Source organism: Channa argus, chromosome 22 (genome assembly GCF_033026475.1).
Source record: "Channa argus isolate prfri chromosome 22, Channa argus male v1.0, whole genome shotgun sequence".
In the NCBI taxonomy this organism is placed as follows: Eukaryota; Metazoa; Chordata; class Actinopteri; order Anabantiformes; family Channidae; genus Channa; species Channa argus.
The window spans coordinates 9,588,814-9,605,169 of NC_090218.1; the positions used below are offsets into that span (position 1 = coordinate 9,588,814).

Genomic DNA, 16,356 nt, shown 5'->3' on the forward strand with positions numbered 1-16,356 from the left:
ACACCCATTGCTGTTGTAATGAGCAGGGTCGTCAGATTGACTGGTCAGTGCTCATAGCTTGTATATCTGCAGTTCTGTTTACTGGTATCTGTTGTTGGAACTGCCCCTGTCCCTGTCTGCTCTCTCACCAATCCCCAGCTCCACCTCACCTTTAACTTTGTCAGCTTCAGTGCCAAATATCTCAATGCTCTTGTGTGTTTTGTCACTCTCAAGGCCATGAAGATGAGTCGGCGGTCAGCTGATGCCAGTCAGAGGGCCTTGGCCTACAGCCGAATGGTGGAAGGACTCAACGAGTTCAGGTTAGTCAACAACTCTCACTCACTCACGGTGACACATACATCTTACATTATTTTTATTTTTTTTTTTTATTCTTAAGACTGATGGTATTGTTGACAGGTGGGGCTGTTTTCCTAACCACTGATTTTATAACTGGTAAACCTGAGTTATATAACATCTTTTTAGCAAGAATGTTCACTGCCTCCTTAGTGCATGTCTCCCATCCACAGTTCATAGTATTCGTTTTCTGTGGGTACATTGCAAGTCCTCTACATCATGGAGAGACTCTGGAAAAAATGTGACATTTAAAATCTGTTTCCAGGAAACAGACACTTGACTCCACATTGTCATATCTGGTATTTACAGTGTAGGCCTCTTCAGCCTAAAATCTGTCACTAGGAGATTTTCTGCAAGGTGTATCATTTATTTTGTCAATCACTCAGCACTGCGCACTAGGATAACTTTGTTTTATAGGATTTTAATTCTTGGTGGTGAGGGAATCAAGGCACTGTAGGGCACAGGAAAGGCAGGTGATTGAAAGATAAAGAAAGATTGTGAAAGGAAGGAGGAGAAATGGGTGTGACATTAAGCTTATATCCTTGTCCACCCATATTTAAATACACCTTTAACCTAAGAAATACTTTTGAAATTTCAATGTTTTAATGTTTCTTAAAGTAGGTCAACAAATGCCCATACTTATCCTGTGTGTCTGTAATTGTGTTAACATTTGTGCTGCCTTAATGACCTGAGAAGTATTGTACACATGCTTCTCTGCTAAATTCAGTGATAAGATTTTAGAAGAGTTACTCTTCTAAAAGTTTATGACCCTGACAGTAAACTGTGTTCTTGCCAAGAAAGAGTGAGATTCAATAGCAGCTCTGGCTGGCAGATGAAAGAAACTTCTCCTCTGTTAGTTCGTTTCACAGGAGAACATTTTTGTCATTTAGCATTATCTATTTTTTTTTTTGTTTACTAGAAGATGGTCACACTGTGCTAAACAGCCATCACTGTGCCTCAGGAAATCACTGTGATGAATGTTTAAAATAATCAAATGTACTAAATTCTTTGTTGCCTTTTCATTGCTGAAATGATAAGAGAAAGAGAAAGGAGCTACACTGTGCTAGAACAGGCTAAATTATATCTGTCAGTGAACATTGAACAAGATGAGTTAGAACGTAAGAGGCAAAGTGAGGGAATTCTGTAATTCTGCACCTGCTGCTAGTACAGTGTCCTGAGGTGTTGCAGTTCATCAATAATAAATGAATACTGGTGGTTGGAGGATAACATGATGCTAAGTCTCTCCTCTTCTGTATCTTGACTTTTTTTTTTTCCATCTTTAAATCATTTTGAGAGTAAGACATATTGAAACAACCTTATTAAGGGAACAAAAATAGTTACTGCATTGTATTTGTTGCGCATGCTGGGACATCAGGCTTTGGTCGCCCAGCACCACACGTCTCCTAAATAAAGAGGACGTGTGCTTTATTTATTTTATTTGTAATGACATGAAATAGGAAATTATCAGTTTGTGCGGATGGGGTTCTACATTTGTGTGTGTGTGTGTGTACATGTCAGCCATTGAGACATGCTCAGCACCGTGTCACACTTTGCTACTCACAATGTCAAAACACACAAACTTATTTAAGGTGTGTATGTGCATACGTGCCTTTCTCCACCACTGCTTTCACTTGGCACACACAAACACTGGCAGGCAATTCCTTGTCTAAGGTCCCGTCATTGCCGCAGTCATATGCCTGCTGGCAGCCGGCCAAAGCAACTCAACCCTCAAGAGTGGCAACCCTATCTACCTCAGACACTGGCCACGAGCACCAGAATAGTAAATATGAGTGCCAGCAAGAGGAATGCTATTGCCTGGGACAAACAGAATATCTCAGGCAGCAGCTAAATATAAGTGAAGCCACCTTTGCCATTAAGAGCTTTTGACTTCATGAAGAAATGCATTCACTGAATGCTGATGATGCTTTGACGTAGTTGGACGGTGGGCATGTGCACACACCCATGCATGCTGGCACAGATAAGGTGTGCACTTAACAAAGTCATGTGTACTTGAAAGTCACACTGGCCTATATTGAGGTTATGTTGCAGTTTGCTGTGTTAAGCAAAGGCAGGGTTAACAATTTCAATTACCTACCTACCCAATTTAGCAATTTCTATTTTACCAGACCTGCATAAGATGTATAATTTATTTATCATATTATTTATTTATCATAACATATTTATTTATTTATTTTTTTACTTGCACATTTGAATTTTAGTAAGACTAAAAATCTCTTGTAACATGGCAAAACTAGACACTCCAGAGAACTGTAGCACGAGCCTGTAAATGTTTTCTCTGCAACAAATATTTACATCACATGTTAACAGCAGAAAAACAAACCTGCAGGGTTTGTGATTATGTAATCCCTATAGGGCTCCTGCTGCAGTATTTCTGAGTCTAAAACCCACAGCATCCCTGCCAGAGCACCACTTTGGCAATAAATCCTCTAATTAGCAAACTACCTACCATCGATCCAAGGATCATTAGTTTCAGAGACATTGTAGTCAGCATTCGAGGGCAGTAGTGACCAGGCTGTAATTTTTTATTTATCGTTTTGTCCTTTCGTCTTATCCCGTGAGTTCAGGGTCGCCACAGCGGATCATTGTCCGCATGTTGATTTGGCACAGTTTTTAAGCCGGATGCCCTTCCTGACGCAACCCTCCCCAATTTCTACCGGGCTTGGACCGGCACTGCACGGCTGGGGAGGGGAATGGGCTGTTGGGGGTTCAGTAATATGTGGTCATATTAGCACAATTTCTTATTACATAAATGTTCAAACTTCTTAACCATTGTCCAGTAAATCATTCCTATACTTTAAATTCACTAGAGACCTGCCCTTTGATTGCCTGGGATGAAAGAGGGACTGATGCATTTTGGCCTGTGCAACAACAGTCAGTGCCCTCCAGAGTGAGCTAATTTAAATCTGGCTCCTCTGTCTGATACATCAGTATAATTCTATACCACAGGCACACTCACACTCTTCTCACTAGGTGACTATACGGCAGAGACAGGGGTCAGGTGGGTATTTGAAAAGGCCACAGACAAGTCAACCTGCAGGTCTGAATAAACTGTTATTGACACATTGGATTCAGCTGAGTGTTGAGTTAAAAGTAACATCGAATCTGTTTTGGTTTGCCCTGCTTGAACCTGGCTGTGGTCTATCGGTACTGTGCTTATTAATGATCCGTCAGTCATTAACTACTTCTGGACAAGAATTTCATCAGTCAAGCTCAGATGATCTAATATAGCAATTGCCTAATGCAAAAGTTATTCTTTATTTTAAGCTTCTTATGCACTGGTGCACTTGTTAAGGCTTGTCCTTGTTGAGTGACTCATTTATTGGACAGAGGAAGCAGGACATCATTTGGAACTTAACCTAACTAAAGATTGATTTTTCTAAGCCATAAAGCACATTCAGCTGTGTTTTTAAAAATGTGTTTCAATGACACAACATGGCATTCAAGGAACTTTCTGGGGTGCCGGTGTTGTACATTGCCACAGTGAACTTCTCCTGCCTTTCTGTTGATTCTTATCTTGAGAAGACAGGTTTAGTGTCTTCTCTTTGGTGTAGTGTTTAGTACAATTGCATTACCCTTAAAATATTCATTCTTCTTTTGACACCAAGTTGATCACTTCTTACAAACTTGCGAAAGTCCCTTTCATTGTGTACCACCAGTATTTTCTGCATGCAGCCTGTCGTCATCTCCCCTGTCACTGGGTTCGTTATAGGCCAATGAGGTTAAGAGTTTACTATAGAAGTAAAGTTGTTTACATCTACTCCACTTTCCACTAAGACCCAAACCAAGATTTATTTCAGTAGCTTCTGCAAAGTCTTGTGAGCCGGTTAATTGTATTACGCTTTGTTTTTGGGTTGGCCTAGCTGTGCTGTTGTAATACTAATGTTTGCTGCAGACTGTAATAGATAAATAATAAATACATAAATGACACTTCCCACCAAGGCTCTGCATTTAGATTCAAACCTAGAATTTAACAGCTGTATTTCAGTCGTTAGATTGAGCTTCATATTTGAGCCCTGACTAAACGCCTGATTCTCTACATTCCTCAAGCTGCAGAGATTCCCCTCTGCCCTGTGTCAAAGCTTGGCCTCTGGCCGAGACATGCTCACCAACACATCCCACGTTCCATGGAAACTCCAGTCTTTCTCAATGGACAAATGCCTCAACTCAGCCACATACAGAAAGCTATACACACACTGTACATAGCAAGAGGTGTGTGAGTGAGTGTGTGTGAGTGAGTGTGTGTGAGACACATACAGGGTCTCCCATGGCCTCAGTGCAAACAGTGAAGCTCTGTGAACTGAGATCTCTTGTTTACCCCGAGAGACAATAACGTGTCTGTTCTTCTTCTGTCTGTGTCTCTCTTTTCCCCTCCCTCCCTTTTATTCGCTCTCTCCATTCCCTGTCCTTCTTTCATCCCTCCCTCTCCTCACCATACCTCATCTCCAGGATAACCATCTGCAACCTCTACACCATGCCCCGGGTGGCCGAGCCCGTCTGGTTAACTATGATGTCTGGAGCATCAGAGAAGAACCAGCTCTGTGGTCAGTTCATGAGGGAGCTGTCACTGTTGATGGAGCAGGCCTCCAAGAACCAGTTGAGTTTCTGCTCACACTCTCACACCTGATGTTTTTCGTAGTTGTAGTGCCAGTGCAAACTCACCAATAGTAGTGTATAGCGATTCTCCAGGAGTCTTATATGAAGACGAAACCATTAGAACTCAAAAATAAAGTGGTTATTTATAAATTCTTTTTGCCGGTATGACGTCTATCAGCATAGAAACCCACACAAGGTCACACACCTCTCATTTTCACTTCCACATACACTCATTCTATGGAAATTCTTTTGCTTACACTTAAACACGAACACACCCCTTTGAGCATTCGTCTGCCTCAGTGGGCGATGTGAATGAGAAGATCCCTGCCAGTGTCTAATTGGTTATTGTGCTGTTACAAAGCGACGTCAGGCCACTGCTAATTGTACATATATGAATTGGTAGCAGGTCCTTTATTGAACACAGCACCCAGTTGAATTTAGTAGCACTCAACACACTGAACTAGGAAGTCGAACATGAAGTTCCACTTAAAGGTCAACATATATTAGGTTTTTTAATCTTGCTAACTAGATTAAACATTCATGCCTGGATCTTCTAAAGCTGGTTATGTGTGTACACAAAAGTAAAAGAGGCCCCAGTTTACCTTCTTTTGCATCAGCGTTACGTGTACATAAGTCAAAAAAAGCAACAGCTAAAAATTAATTAGAAAATAGAAGTTAATCTTTAAGGTCTGTACCTCACTGAAATGATACTGTGGATTGGCCTTAAAAGTGAAATTGACTGATCCAGCTTCATTCCTGTTGTTGTTGTTGTTGTTGTTATTATTATTATTATTCAAAGGGTAAACCGGAAAAAAAATTCAAAAGCATAACAGTGAATGTTTGCGCATTTTTTTTGATGAACAATCTATAACACTGTTAATTGTGGTTCTGTAAAAAGCAACAAGTAATTGTTTTGGAAGAAAAATAATTATTCGAGCTAAAGTTGTGGCTGGAAGGTCAAAAGAACAGAGTGGAAAGTCAAACATGAGCAACAGAAAAAAAATGTCATAGTTCCACCTACACAAATTTGAAAGTGAGGAAACAGTATTACTGAAGATTAGTAGAAGAAATTGTGTATTTCCTTATATTCGTCACAATTCATTGTGAATCACAGACCTAGAAATTTTCCTAATTGCTAATGCCTGTTCATCATGAATAGAAACAGTTAGCAAGTCAACTAGATGTGTTTTTTAAAAAGCAGTAGAATTTCTTAGATAAAATCAGTTTCCACTGCTATTAGTCAGAATGAAAAGCACACAACGGTGTTGAGAGTTTCACATTGTCTTTCCTGAGGCATCACGTCTGAATTCCCATGACTGATAGTTTTAATGCTTCCCACAGCCACAACTATGCTGTAGCACGTGATTGAAATTTCGTATTATGACAGTGTTGAGCCATGAGACTGGAAGGGAAGTAGATAGTTGTGGTCAAGTAACAGAAGTGAGTCATGCTAATACAGTGTGTGCATCTTCTAGTCTTTAATATTAGGAGTGTGTTGCAAACAATGAATGTGTGTATGTGGTGTCCAGTACAGCAATAAAAAGTCTGACCACAGTTTTCCGTGTAGTTAGCGAACATCTGACCTAACCAAACAAGGTCAGCGGGGGGAATCTGAGAAGCTGAGTTTCTCCTCACCAACACATGTCTGATATTGTAGATTCCTCCCTGCATTATTGACTGCTATCCTGACCAACCATCTGGCTTGGGTGCCCACTGTTATGCCTAATGGGCAGCCTCCAATCAAGATCTTCCTTGAGAAACACTCCTCACAGAGCGTCGACTTGCTGGCAAAGACGCACCCCTACAACCCACTCTGGGCACAGCTGGGTGAGACACACACACAAACACACACACACACACACACACACACACACACTGAGCAGAACATGCCTTTTACTTTTTAAAAGCACCTTACTAGAGAATGAGCCAAATATAGCACCTGTGGTGATCTTTGTCTTTTCACAAGATGGGACGCACCCTTTCTTTCCATTATTAATCATTATACTGTAGCATAACAACGAGTTAGGACTAGACTATCTTCTCTCCATCTCATCCCATTGAGTTCTGAGCTAATTCTCTATTAGCTTCTTGCAGGCCTCTCAGTGTCATAGCCGTTCCTGTAGTCATGTTTGAATTCTCTCTGTAGAAGCATTTCACATAAAACTATAGATTTTAGGACGGGTGGAGAACCCATGCTCCTTGAGGGCCTCATCCCTGCTTGTTTTCTTACCATCCCTGCCTAAGTGGGTGCAAACTTAATTAATCAAATCTAAATTCCTCATCAGAAGTGACAAAATTTTTTTAGTGTAAAGGTACATTTGTAATACTTCAATGTGCGTTAAATATTATGTTGCTGGGGGGAAAAAAATCTCCTTTTGCTATTTAAAAAATAAGAGGGTGCAGACTTTTGCACCCAACTGGACCTGATCCTGGTAATCAGTAGTGGGTAGGTAGGTAAACAAGTAGGGCTGCGGGCCTTGAAGAACACATGTTCCTCACCCATGTTTCTAGGTGGAATAAACGTGGAGAATTGAATGTCAATAACTGTGAAAACAATAGGATCCCTTTACCCCATCAATAGCTATTAATGATGTTTGGGTCCATATAGCATGGAATGATATTGATATGACTATAAATACACACTTCCTTTAAAGTATATTGAGTAATTCATACTTTTAAGTAACATAACATTTTTTAAATGAGGTAATAGTGACACCTAGTGTTTACAGATGAGAACTGAAACATGGGGCATTGATATGTCAGGACAAACAGATGAGATAGGGGTTAAACAAAATCTGTGAATGTTATCTTCCTAAAATCATTTATCTGCTAAATTTTTTAATGTGCATTACTGGTCCAGATATATTTTTGCCTACCTTTGCTGTCCTAAGTCTGTATCCAACACAAAATGTCATAAATTTCACCCAGCAAACATACTAACACAAATTTTAACTTTAACAAAAACTATGAATAAGAATATAAGTAGTTGTACTGATAAGTTAATAAACAGTAACTGTTAAAAAGACTAAAGGACCATGCTAAGTTTTCTTTTTTTATCTTTACATAACTGTGTTTAGGGGACCTGTACGGAGCCATTGGGTCACCGGTGCGACTGTCGAGGACTGTGGTGGTTGGGCGCAAACAGGAGCTGGTCCAGAGACTCCTCTATGTCCTCACTTACTTCATCCGCTGTTCTGAGCTGCTGGAGACCCACATGCTGGACAGTGCTGAGGACGAGGCTATTGTCATGCCTGGTTCCCTCATCACCACCTCTCTAAGGAAAGGAGAGGTGGAGGAGTCGGAATATGTCCTGGTCACCGTCCATAAACCCAGTGGGGACTACTTGTCACAAGTAGCCCATAGCCCTCAGATTGAGGCAGAGGACAGTAGCTGCCCTTCGGATAACAGCCTCCAGAGCAGCACGTATACAGATACTGAGGTGGAGCATGGCTGCAGGGATACCCCCAAGGAGGAAGATGAGGATGAGGAAGACGAGGACAGCAGCGAAAGTCAAGGGTCCATGAGCAGTGTGCTTCAGACGGCACACAACCAGGGCACAATTCCTCTTATCAGGACTGTAGAAGCAGCAGAACACAGTGAACTGCGGAGGGAGGCCAGCAGCCAACGGGGCCCAGAATCCTGTCTGGAGACGGTGCTGCATGTTGGCTCAGCTTCCCACCGGGAGCAGGTCTGTGTGCTGCATACAGAGGCCAAGAGCGATGCAAAAGTTGGTGTGCTATGCAGACCCACAGCACTTGCATCAAGTCCATCCCAAGTTCCTGTCTCCTCAGACAGTAGAAACTCTGGGATGGAGGCTGATGTGGATGCAAAAATAGGGAATCAAGCTGCCAAAGTGCTAGGCCTTCGGTCTCCAGGGATCCGGGGAGAGAGGAAACCCCCAGATAAAAACCAAGCTGCTGCAGTGCCAGTACCAAAGCCACTGGTAAACACTATGTCGGGGCTCATGGATTTAACTTCAACAGAACTGGGAGAACCAGCAGCAAAAGTCACTTTCCTCATCGGAGACTCGATGTCTCCTGAGTCGGACCTAGAGAGCAGCAGCCATAAGATGGAGGAGGACATCAAAAAGCACAAGAAACACCAGCAGGTGCTGCTGCATCAGCAACAGCAGCAGTCCCAACAAGGGCAACATTCTCAACAGCAACCACAGCAACTGCAGACTGGGTTGGATTCAAATACCAGCAATCACAGTGCGTCAGAGGACCAAACCAAACAGACCAAGGCGGCACCAGCCCGGCAGCGTGTGCATCAATGGAGGCCAAACTGTATGGAAGTTTTTGATGAGTATTTCAAAACAGATAACCCTATAGAGACTAGGATTATAGATGATGTGGCCAAACAACAGGAGACCAGCACCACAGACAGTATACAGAAAGCCTTCCTGGACCCCTCGGGCGTCCACCAGTCTGATGACTCAGGATGTCACATCTTTCAGGCTGCAGTAAGGGGTCAGGGGTTGAGTCAGTGTTTGGGTGGTGGAGAGCCGGGGTCCATTAGGAAGGGAGACACTTTGCCGGATGTCCAGGGGAGGTGTAGGTGTGGATCTACGGACTCCTCCGACACCTGCTGCTGCAGGGGTTGTTCTGCTGAGCAGGACAAGGGTCTTGTGTTGTCAGTTCCTGTCCAGGATGGAATCAGCAACAGCAAAGAGGACCAAAAGCGCAAGATAATTCCTGTCAATGACTGGGATATTCCACGCAATGAGAGCTCCGACAGTGCTCTGGGAGACAGTGAGAGTGAAGAGACAGAGGACTGGCAGGAGGAAGTGGTGGTGCCTTTTCCTGGGTGAGTAGAACATTTATGCATTCATCCAGAAGTTACTCCTCTGTGCATATGACCAAGCTTCTGACAGACCATGCTGCCCTCTAAAAGTATTAAAACACTGAAAACGTTTGGGTTTGATCAAAAAAGGAATATGACACAAGATATACAGCTGTAGCTCAGTTGGTTGTCCACGGACCACAGGGTCAGTGCTATATGTCGAAGTGTCTCTGGGCAAGACGCTGAACCCCTAACAGCCCATTCCCATCCTCAGCTGTGCAGTGCCGGTCCAAGCCCGGTAGTAGTTGGGGAGGGTAGCGTCAGGAAGGGCATCCGGTGTAAAAACTGTGCCACATCAACATGCGGAAAATGATCCGCTGCGGCGAACCTGAACTCACGGGATAAACCGAAAGGACAAAAACATAAATAAAAAATAAAGCTTAGAAGATGGCACCTTTTTTGTTTGAGTCCACCGATTTCAGATGTAAATACTTGGAAATAAAAGCTGAAATGTCCATCTGTTGTCTCATATTCATCTTGATGTCAAACCCAAACGTTTTCAGTCTAAAATAAAGAAATTGGCCTCACTGATCCAATACTTTTAGACATACATTCCCCCTTTTTTGTTGAAATTGTTGAAAAAGTAAAATGTCCGTTTAAATTGCAGGTCAAAATTAGTGGAGAACTACTCAAAGCCAATCATTGCCAATTTTGGCCGGTCTCTCTTTGGAGGCTACTGCCCCACCTACGTGCCAGACTTTGTACTGCAGGGGCTGCCCAGTGACGAGAAACTACGGCAAAGCCTGCCGGCAGAACTAACCCACGCTGTCCAGGTAAAGGCAGGAAGTAATTAAACAATCCATACTTTTTATTGGATTATCCGATGCGTGCAGAATTATATATTTAAAATAATAACAGGCATGCGTCTCATCTTTGATTTCATTGGTTCAAACGTTCGTTTTTGTCTTGTGCAGCATCCAGTACTGGACGAGCCCATAGCAGAGGCTGTCTGCATTATAGCAGACACGGACAAGTGGACAGTGCAGGTGGCCAGTAGTCAAAGACGAGCCACAGATGTCAACAAGCTCGGGAAGGAAGTCCTGGTGTCCAGCCTGGTTTCCAGCTTATTGCAGTCCACTCACCAGCTCTACAAACTCAACCTCTCACCCAACTTTGTAAGTGACAACTCTCGATGTTTGTGATAAAGAAAAAGCTGGTTTTAACTTTTTGATTGTGTTCACACGCAGTGACGATTCTTGCCCTTTAACAACCATCTCTCGTCTGTCTTTCTCACTTCTCCTTAGTGTATAATGCACCTTGAGGACCGTCTGCAGGAAATCTACTTTAAGAGTAAGATGCTTGCCGAGTATTTGAAGGGCCAGACAAGAGTCCATGTGAAGGAACTGGGCATGGTCTTAGGGTAAGCAGTCAACTTTTATTCTTAAGTCCCTGACGGTGAAGGGTTCTACTTCGAAAAGGTTGTTTCATTATGTGCATGAAGAAATGACGACAACACATGCAAAACTGTGTCAATTCATGCAGTTTCAGTGTAAACTGGTTACGAATGGATCCATCTGAAAAAAATTTGAAACAAAGTCATTGAAGATTTGTGGCCAGTGGTGGTGAAATATCGTACTGTTACTTTACGTTGGACTTATCTGTCGTTTTTGTATCTTTACAGAATCGAGTCCAGCGACCTTCCCCTCTTGGCTGCAGTGGCCAGCACTCACTCCCCGTATGTGGCTCAGATCCTTCTATGACACTGTAATGACACTGAGGTTCCCAGCTGCCTGAGGAAACCAGTCAGACCTGTGGTGGTGCCACTTTGCCCCCCGCCCCCCATAATGGCCGTCCATGCTCTGCAGCTGGCCAATGATGTGGTTTCCGGACCTGTGTGCCTGGGCTACATGAGATCTCAGCCCTGAGACTGACGGGGGTGGACATTTTTACAGATTATGTCCACAGCCAGCACTCTCCCCTACTGCTGCTGCTGAATCTGGTGCAGTGCTCATATTGCACCCCGGGGGGGGGGGGGGTGAATCTAGAGACCTCAGTCCCACAGAGGGAGTGAGGCTCTGCGGGTGACTGAACATCCCTGAAACGACCTTATCCTGTTGTTTGAATGTTTGTTTTAAAGCAGGACTCTTTTTAATTTTGGACACAGAAGCCAAAGACTTTAAGATAGCTACAGTACAAAAACATTGAAATTTATTTCTTTAACTGCTTTTTTTTTTTCTGCACAATCTTAGACCCAGTTATTCAAAGTGAAGGACTCCAATGATAAAGGAAACTGATGGACATTTTTAAACTTTACTTTGAGATAAATATCACTGAAAGCAGTGGCAGTAATTTTGTCTGTCTTCTTGTGTTTGTTTACAAGTCAAATTTTCCTTAAATATCTCAGAATAATTCTAATTTTTTTTTTTTTTTTGTGAAATAGCAATGCACATCTGACTTTAAAGCCTAATTTTCTGTCCGTAACTGATGCACACCATCATTTTTAGTTGTACAAATTGGTTTTGAAATGGCTAAAAGTGGCTTTGACATTCTTATGGTACAGCACTACCTCAGATCTTCTCACGGGCAGTGAATGACACATTTCCAGTTGCCCTATAGTAAACCCTGAGGTATACTTTTTAAACTATGTTAATCAGAAGAATGTCAGCGTCAACTGTGTGCAAACTTTCCGCTATGTTGTTCTACAAAGGAAAGGCTGTTTGATTCCTTACGATCATTGTTGCATTTGGGGGGGGGGGAGAAAAAAAAACATTTTTGCATCGGAAAGCGATTGCGGACGGTCCCTTTCTACTGTGCAGAACCTAAAACATGCACCATCTACATATATTTTGAAACCAAGATGCTGAAATATTTTCACACTTTTATAGCTACGCCACCTTTGTACAATGTTTACGGCTTTAATGTTTGCTGAAGAGAAAAGGGTACAGGAACACAGCGGGCCTTATAGTGGACACCTATTAGTTAACACTATTGTCAGACAGTTAAAATAGTGCATGTTTGTGTTTTCTTTTCATTTTCCATGACATTGGCAGATAAATGATCTTGGCAGTAAGGCCATACAGCGTGAGTAGGGTGCAGAGTGGACAGGGGAGCTGCGGTATAACCTTTACCAGGTTGACACCAGTGCAAGTAAAGCCAGGTTTCTTTGAGAGGGTTGAGGGAAACATTTCCCAGTGACTGAATTTTAGATACAGATGTGGGTGAAAAAGAAAAAAAGCAGAGTGACTTTTTTTTTTTCCAGTTTGTTTTGGTCAGTTCTAAGTTATTTCACAAAAATGCACTAATTTTTTATTTTTTTTTTTTTGTGGAAGGGTACCAACAATGTCATCCACATCTGTATAGCGTATGCACGTCGCTACAGCACTTCAGTACTGAACTGTGCTTTTTTTATTTTACCCTGAAAATTCATGGCATGGAAGAGGGACATGCAACTTTACAGGCACCTCCTTGTTGTGTACCATCATGCCACAGATCCCTGGTTTCTTTAAGTCTTATTGGAGATTGCAGCGAGTTGTCTGTCTGTAACAGAGCTGCTTGGCGGGCTTCACATTCACCCGTCCACTGAAAACGGCTTCTTTTGTTAGAAAAATCAGGAATAGCTGGCAGCGTGACCCTGTGGACTGGACAGCGTGTGTTCTGAACAATCAAATTGCACCCCGACTTACTGTATAACCCAAGTCTTAATAGAAAAGTGACACAAATGCACCACAGGCTTCAGAGAGCTCATTTTGCTAATGAAAATGATACGTACACGCTTGATACTGTATTGAAAATGCTCAGCTTACATCAGCCTACGTTTTGTACAACCCAGCCACTATGTTTAAAAGGTATGAATTTCTGTCTGCTTTTCCCTCTTTGTACATGAATAAATTATTTAGTTGCCTGTGGTATGTGTATGTGTGTATGTAAACTGTGCATACTCAGTTTATTTCCATGTATTTGTACAGAATGTCATGTAAGAATTGTCTCCTCAAATTATTCTTTTCCCAATTTTATGGGAATGTTGTGCAATAAAGATGCTGATGTTGAGAATTATGTGTTTGAGCCTTTATTTCACACAATCAAAGGGGGGAAATCCTGGAAAAGTCCGAGTAAAAGTCAGAGTATAAAAACTTTCCCAAAACTGAAAAGCAGAACTGTAAACCAGATTTAAGAATTCATGAGCACATTAGCATTTTCTTTCTTACAAACTGAATAAACTCCCTTACGTCTTACGGTTCCGTTGTACATTTTTGTTTGATGTACTTACTGAAAACAATAATTTACGCATTGAAATGAGTGAGAATAGTTTAAACTACATTTTAAAACAGACTGACTAGCAATAAATGTACAACCTCTGGACGAGAACCGCACATTTATTTAGATTAGTGGTCGCTTCCAGTGTTCACCATCTGGATTACACATTTTACCCACCTTTGAATTCACCACCCGGGAGCTGGCTGCGACTCCACCAAGCGGCACCGGAGGCGAAACAAAACGAGCACGCACACCGCAGTTACGCAATGAGTGAAGGTGTGTCCTGTCAGTGGGAACGTCTCTGTATGTCCCACTTCCTTTCCATGAGTAACTGTTTTACAAGGGAAAACATTGAAACATCTCGATCAAGTCCGCCGTTGAATACAATTGTAGAGGAGAGTTGAACTTGCATGTTTTCCCGACAGCACAACTTTAACTTTTTAATTCAGTTTAAAAGAATCGAACTTTGTTCTCCCACTAAAGTACTGCAGTACTGTGATTACTCCACATTTTAAACAGCAGCCCTCCGTGGAAGCAGCAGTCTGACTTCAAGTGTCACAAGTCACAGGGAGGATCTACGCTGCGTTTAAGGGCACTTTTCAAAGCTCCTACACGTCATTATCAGAACTCGTGAACGCACATTGGCAAAGCCGCTCTGCCTGAAAACACAACATTAAACTAATAGGAATAAATTTCACTTTTCCACAATCTCTCTTCATGTCTCAAATCTATTTCTTCTTTAAATGGCACTAAATGTAATGGTTTATTCTCACCAAACCATAACAGTTTTGTAGTATTTTCTCATAGTTGCTTGCATTCAACTCATTTTTTAAATTTTTTTTCAGTTTGAACACATACATGTCTTAAACATAAAAGCTGTATTCAGGGACGGTTTTCTGAAATTGTCAACCAGGCACAGGCCCAGGGTTCCAAGAGGTCAGGACACATTTAAACCAGAGCCTGAGCCTAAGTAAATAAATACAAAAATAAACTAATACAAATGTTGCAGGGCCATCTGAAGGATTCTGTCTGGACTGTATTAGGTGGAAAAAGCTACTCTAAAATGTTACGGAAGTAACTACAGAAGGTTTAGCTCAATATTTGACGTTTCAAAAGTAAAAGCATTCTTTGTGCTGAATGTCTCAGTTCACATCAATTAATTTGACATTATTTGATCATAATTATTGATTCACTATTTTGATGATCATGTGGCTTAAATGTATCAATTAGAATTTGAATTCCTTCAAACACTGCTGGATAGCTTGTGAGCTTCCGGTTGGCAAAGTCTTTTGATAGAACTACATTTTGTTCCAATAATTTTAGTCCGAAAAGCAACTAAGTAACTAACGTGGTTGAGCGGTGGGGAATTCAGGCTGACTTAGGGGCAGGGGCAAAAACAATCAAGAGGGCACCTGATATCAGCAGATAACAACTATATATAATCACTAAAAAGGCTACATCACTGTGGGACATCTTTACACATTCCTCATTGCGTTTGTTCAAATGTGGGGGAACCTTTGAAGGAACCACTTCACACACACGGAGCGGGTGGCTCCCATCCAAGGTGCTCACCTGACCCACCCGAGCAACTTCGAGCAACGTATATTTTTCCGACAGCCTTTGAACGCAGCCCCACGTCCGTCAGCTCCGCACGCTCCGATCCGCAGGAGGAGGGATCAAAATCTGAACTCCTGAGTCGGATTGACGCCCGCTACCGAGGTTGATATTTCCACTAACCCAAGATGTGTCCAGGACGACACGCCAGCTCCCGTAGACTGAACTTTCTGCCTCGCTTTAGCGGCATCTTCTCCCCGTCGGACGCGCAGTAGTTGAGAAGTTGAGGACTTTTGGGTCGTTGTTGCTCCTGGAGAAGGAGCCGTTCCTCTTCGGTTCGTTTTGGAGCAAGCTCCATCCATGCGCGGCTCGACGAGGGACACAGTCCGCGGGGATGTGAGTTTGGTCGCCCAGCAGACGAGCAGATAGAAGCGAGTTTAGTCCCGAGGTGTGGATTTGAGCCAAAGTTATGAAAATGACCGGAGCCATGGAAACTTCTTTCAAACTGGCTTTGAAGAAGCCGCCTTCGCTGCGGACTGCTGAGGTAAACAAAACTATCGCTCCTTTTTAATTAGCATCGACTTGCTAATGTTAGCCAAATTCAAACAGCTGTCTGAAGAGGTTGGCTGGACGAGGGCAACAATAAGGGGCTTTAAAACACATTAGACAGCAGCTATTTAGTCCACATAAAGTTGTGGGTGGGTGTGGGGGGGGTCAGTGCCGACCAAACAGGTGTGCTGGGTTTGGACTGGGCCCTTAAAAGTGTTTCAGGGACCTCCATCAAAATGACTTGTAGGTCATTTTTAGAATTTGTCCTGA

General features: G+C 42.5%; 2 protein-coding genes across 8 annotated transcripts in view; both read left to right on the top strand.

The window, feature by feature from the left end:
- The window catches only part of fnip1 (folliculin interacting protein 1), a 37,142-nt gene extending 23,363 nt beyond the window's left edge, over positions 1 to 13,779 (top strand). For all 6 annotated transcript variants that reach the window (XM_067492007.1, XM_067492010.1, XM_067492008.1 and 3 more), the window contains 8 exons: positions 214 to 299; positions 4,801 to 4,947; positions 6,605 to 6,774; positions 8,025 to 9,753; positions 10,397 to 10,562; positions 10,704 to 10,904; positions 11,034 to 11,149; positions 11,411 to 13,779. In XM_067492007.1, the coding sequence (XP_067348108.1) occupies positions 214 to 299; positions 4,801 to 4,947; positions 6,605 to 6,774; positions 8,025 to 9,753; positions 10,397 to 10,562; positions 10,704 to 10,904; positions 11,034 to 11,149; positions 11,411 to 11,489 (2,694 nt within the window). In that variant the 3' untranslated portion in view covers positions 11,490 to 13,779. The remainder of the gene's footprint in view (positions 1 to 213; positions 300 to 4,800; positions 4,948 to 6,604; positions 6,775 to 8,024; positions 9,754 to 10,396; positions 10,563 to 10,703; positions 10,905 to 11,033; positions 11,150 to 11,410) is intronic.
- Positions 13,780 to 15,659: 1,880 nt separating this feature from the next.
- Positions 15,660 to 16,356, top strand: part of rapgef6 (Rap guanine nucleotide exchange factor (GEF) 6) — a 147,219-nt gene continuing 146,522 nt past the window's right edge. For both annotated transcript variants that reach the window (XM_067492005.1, XM_067492003.1), the window contains exon 1: positions 15,660 to 16,081. Coding sequence is in view for 1 of the 2 variants with exons in the window: in XM_067492003.1 (XP_067348104.1) it covers positions 16,007 to 16,081 (75 nt within the window). In the remaining variant the exon portion in view is untranslated. The remainder of the gene's footprint in view (positions 16,082 to 16,356) is intronic.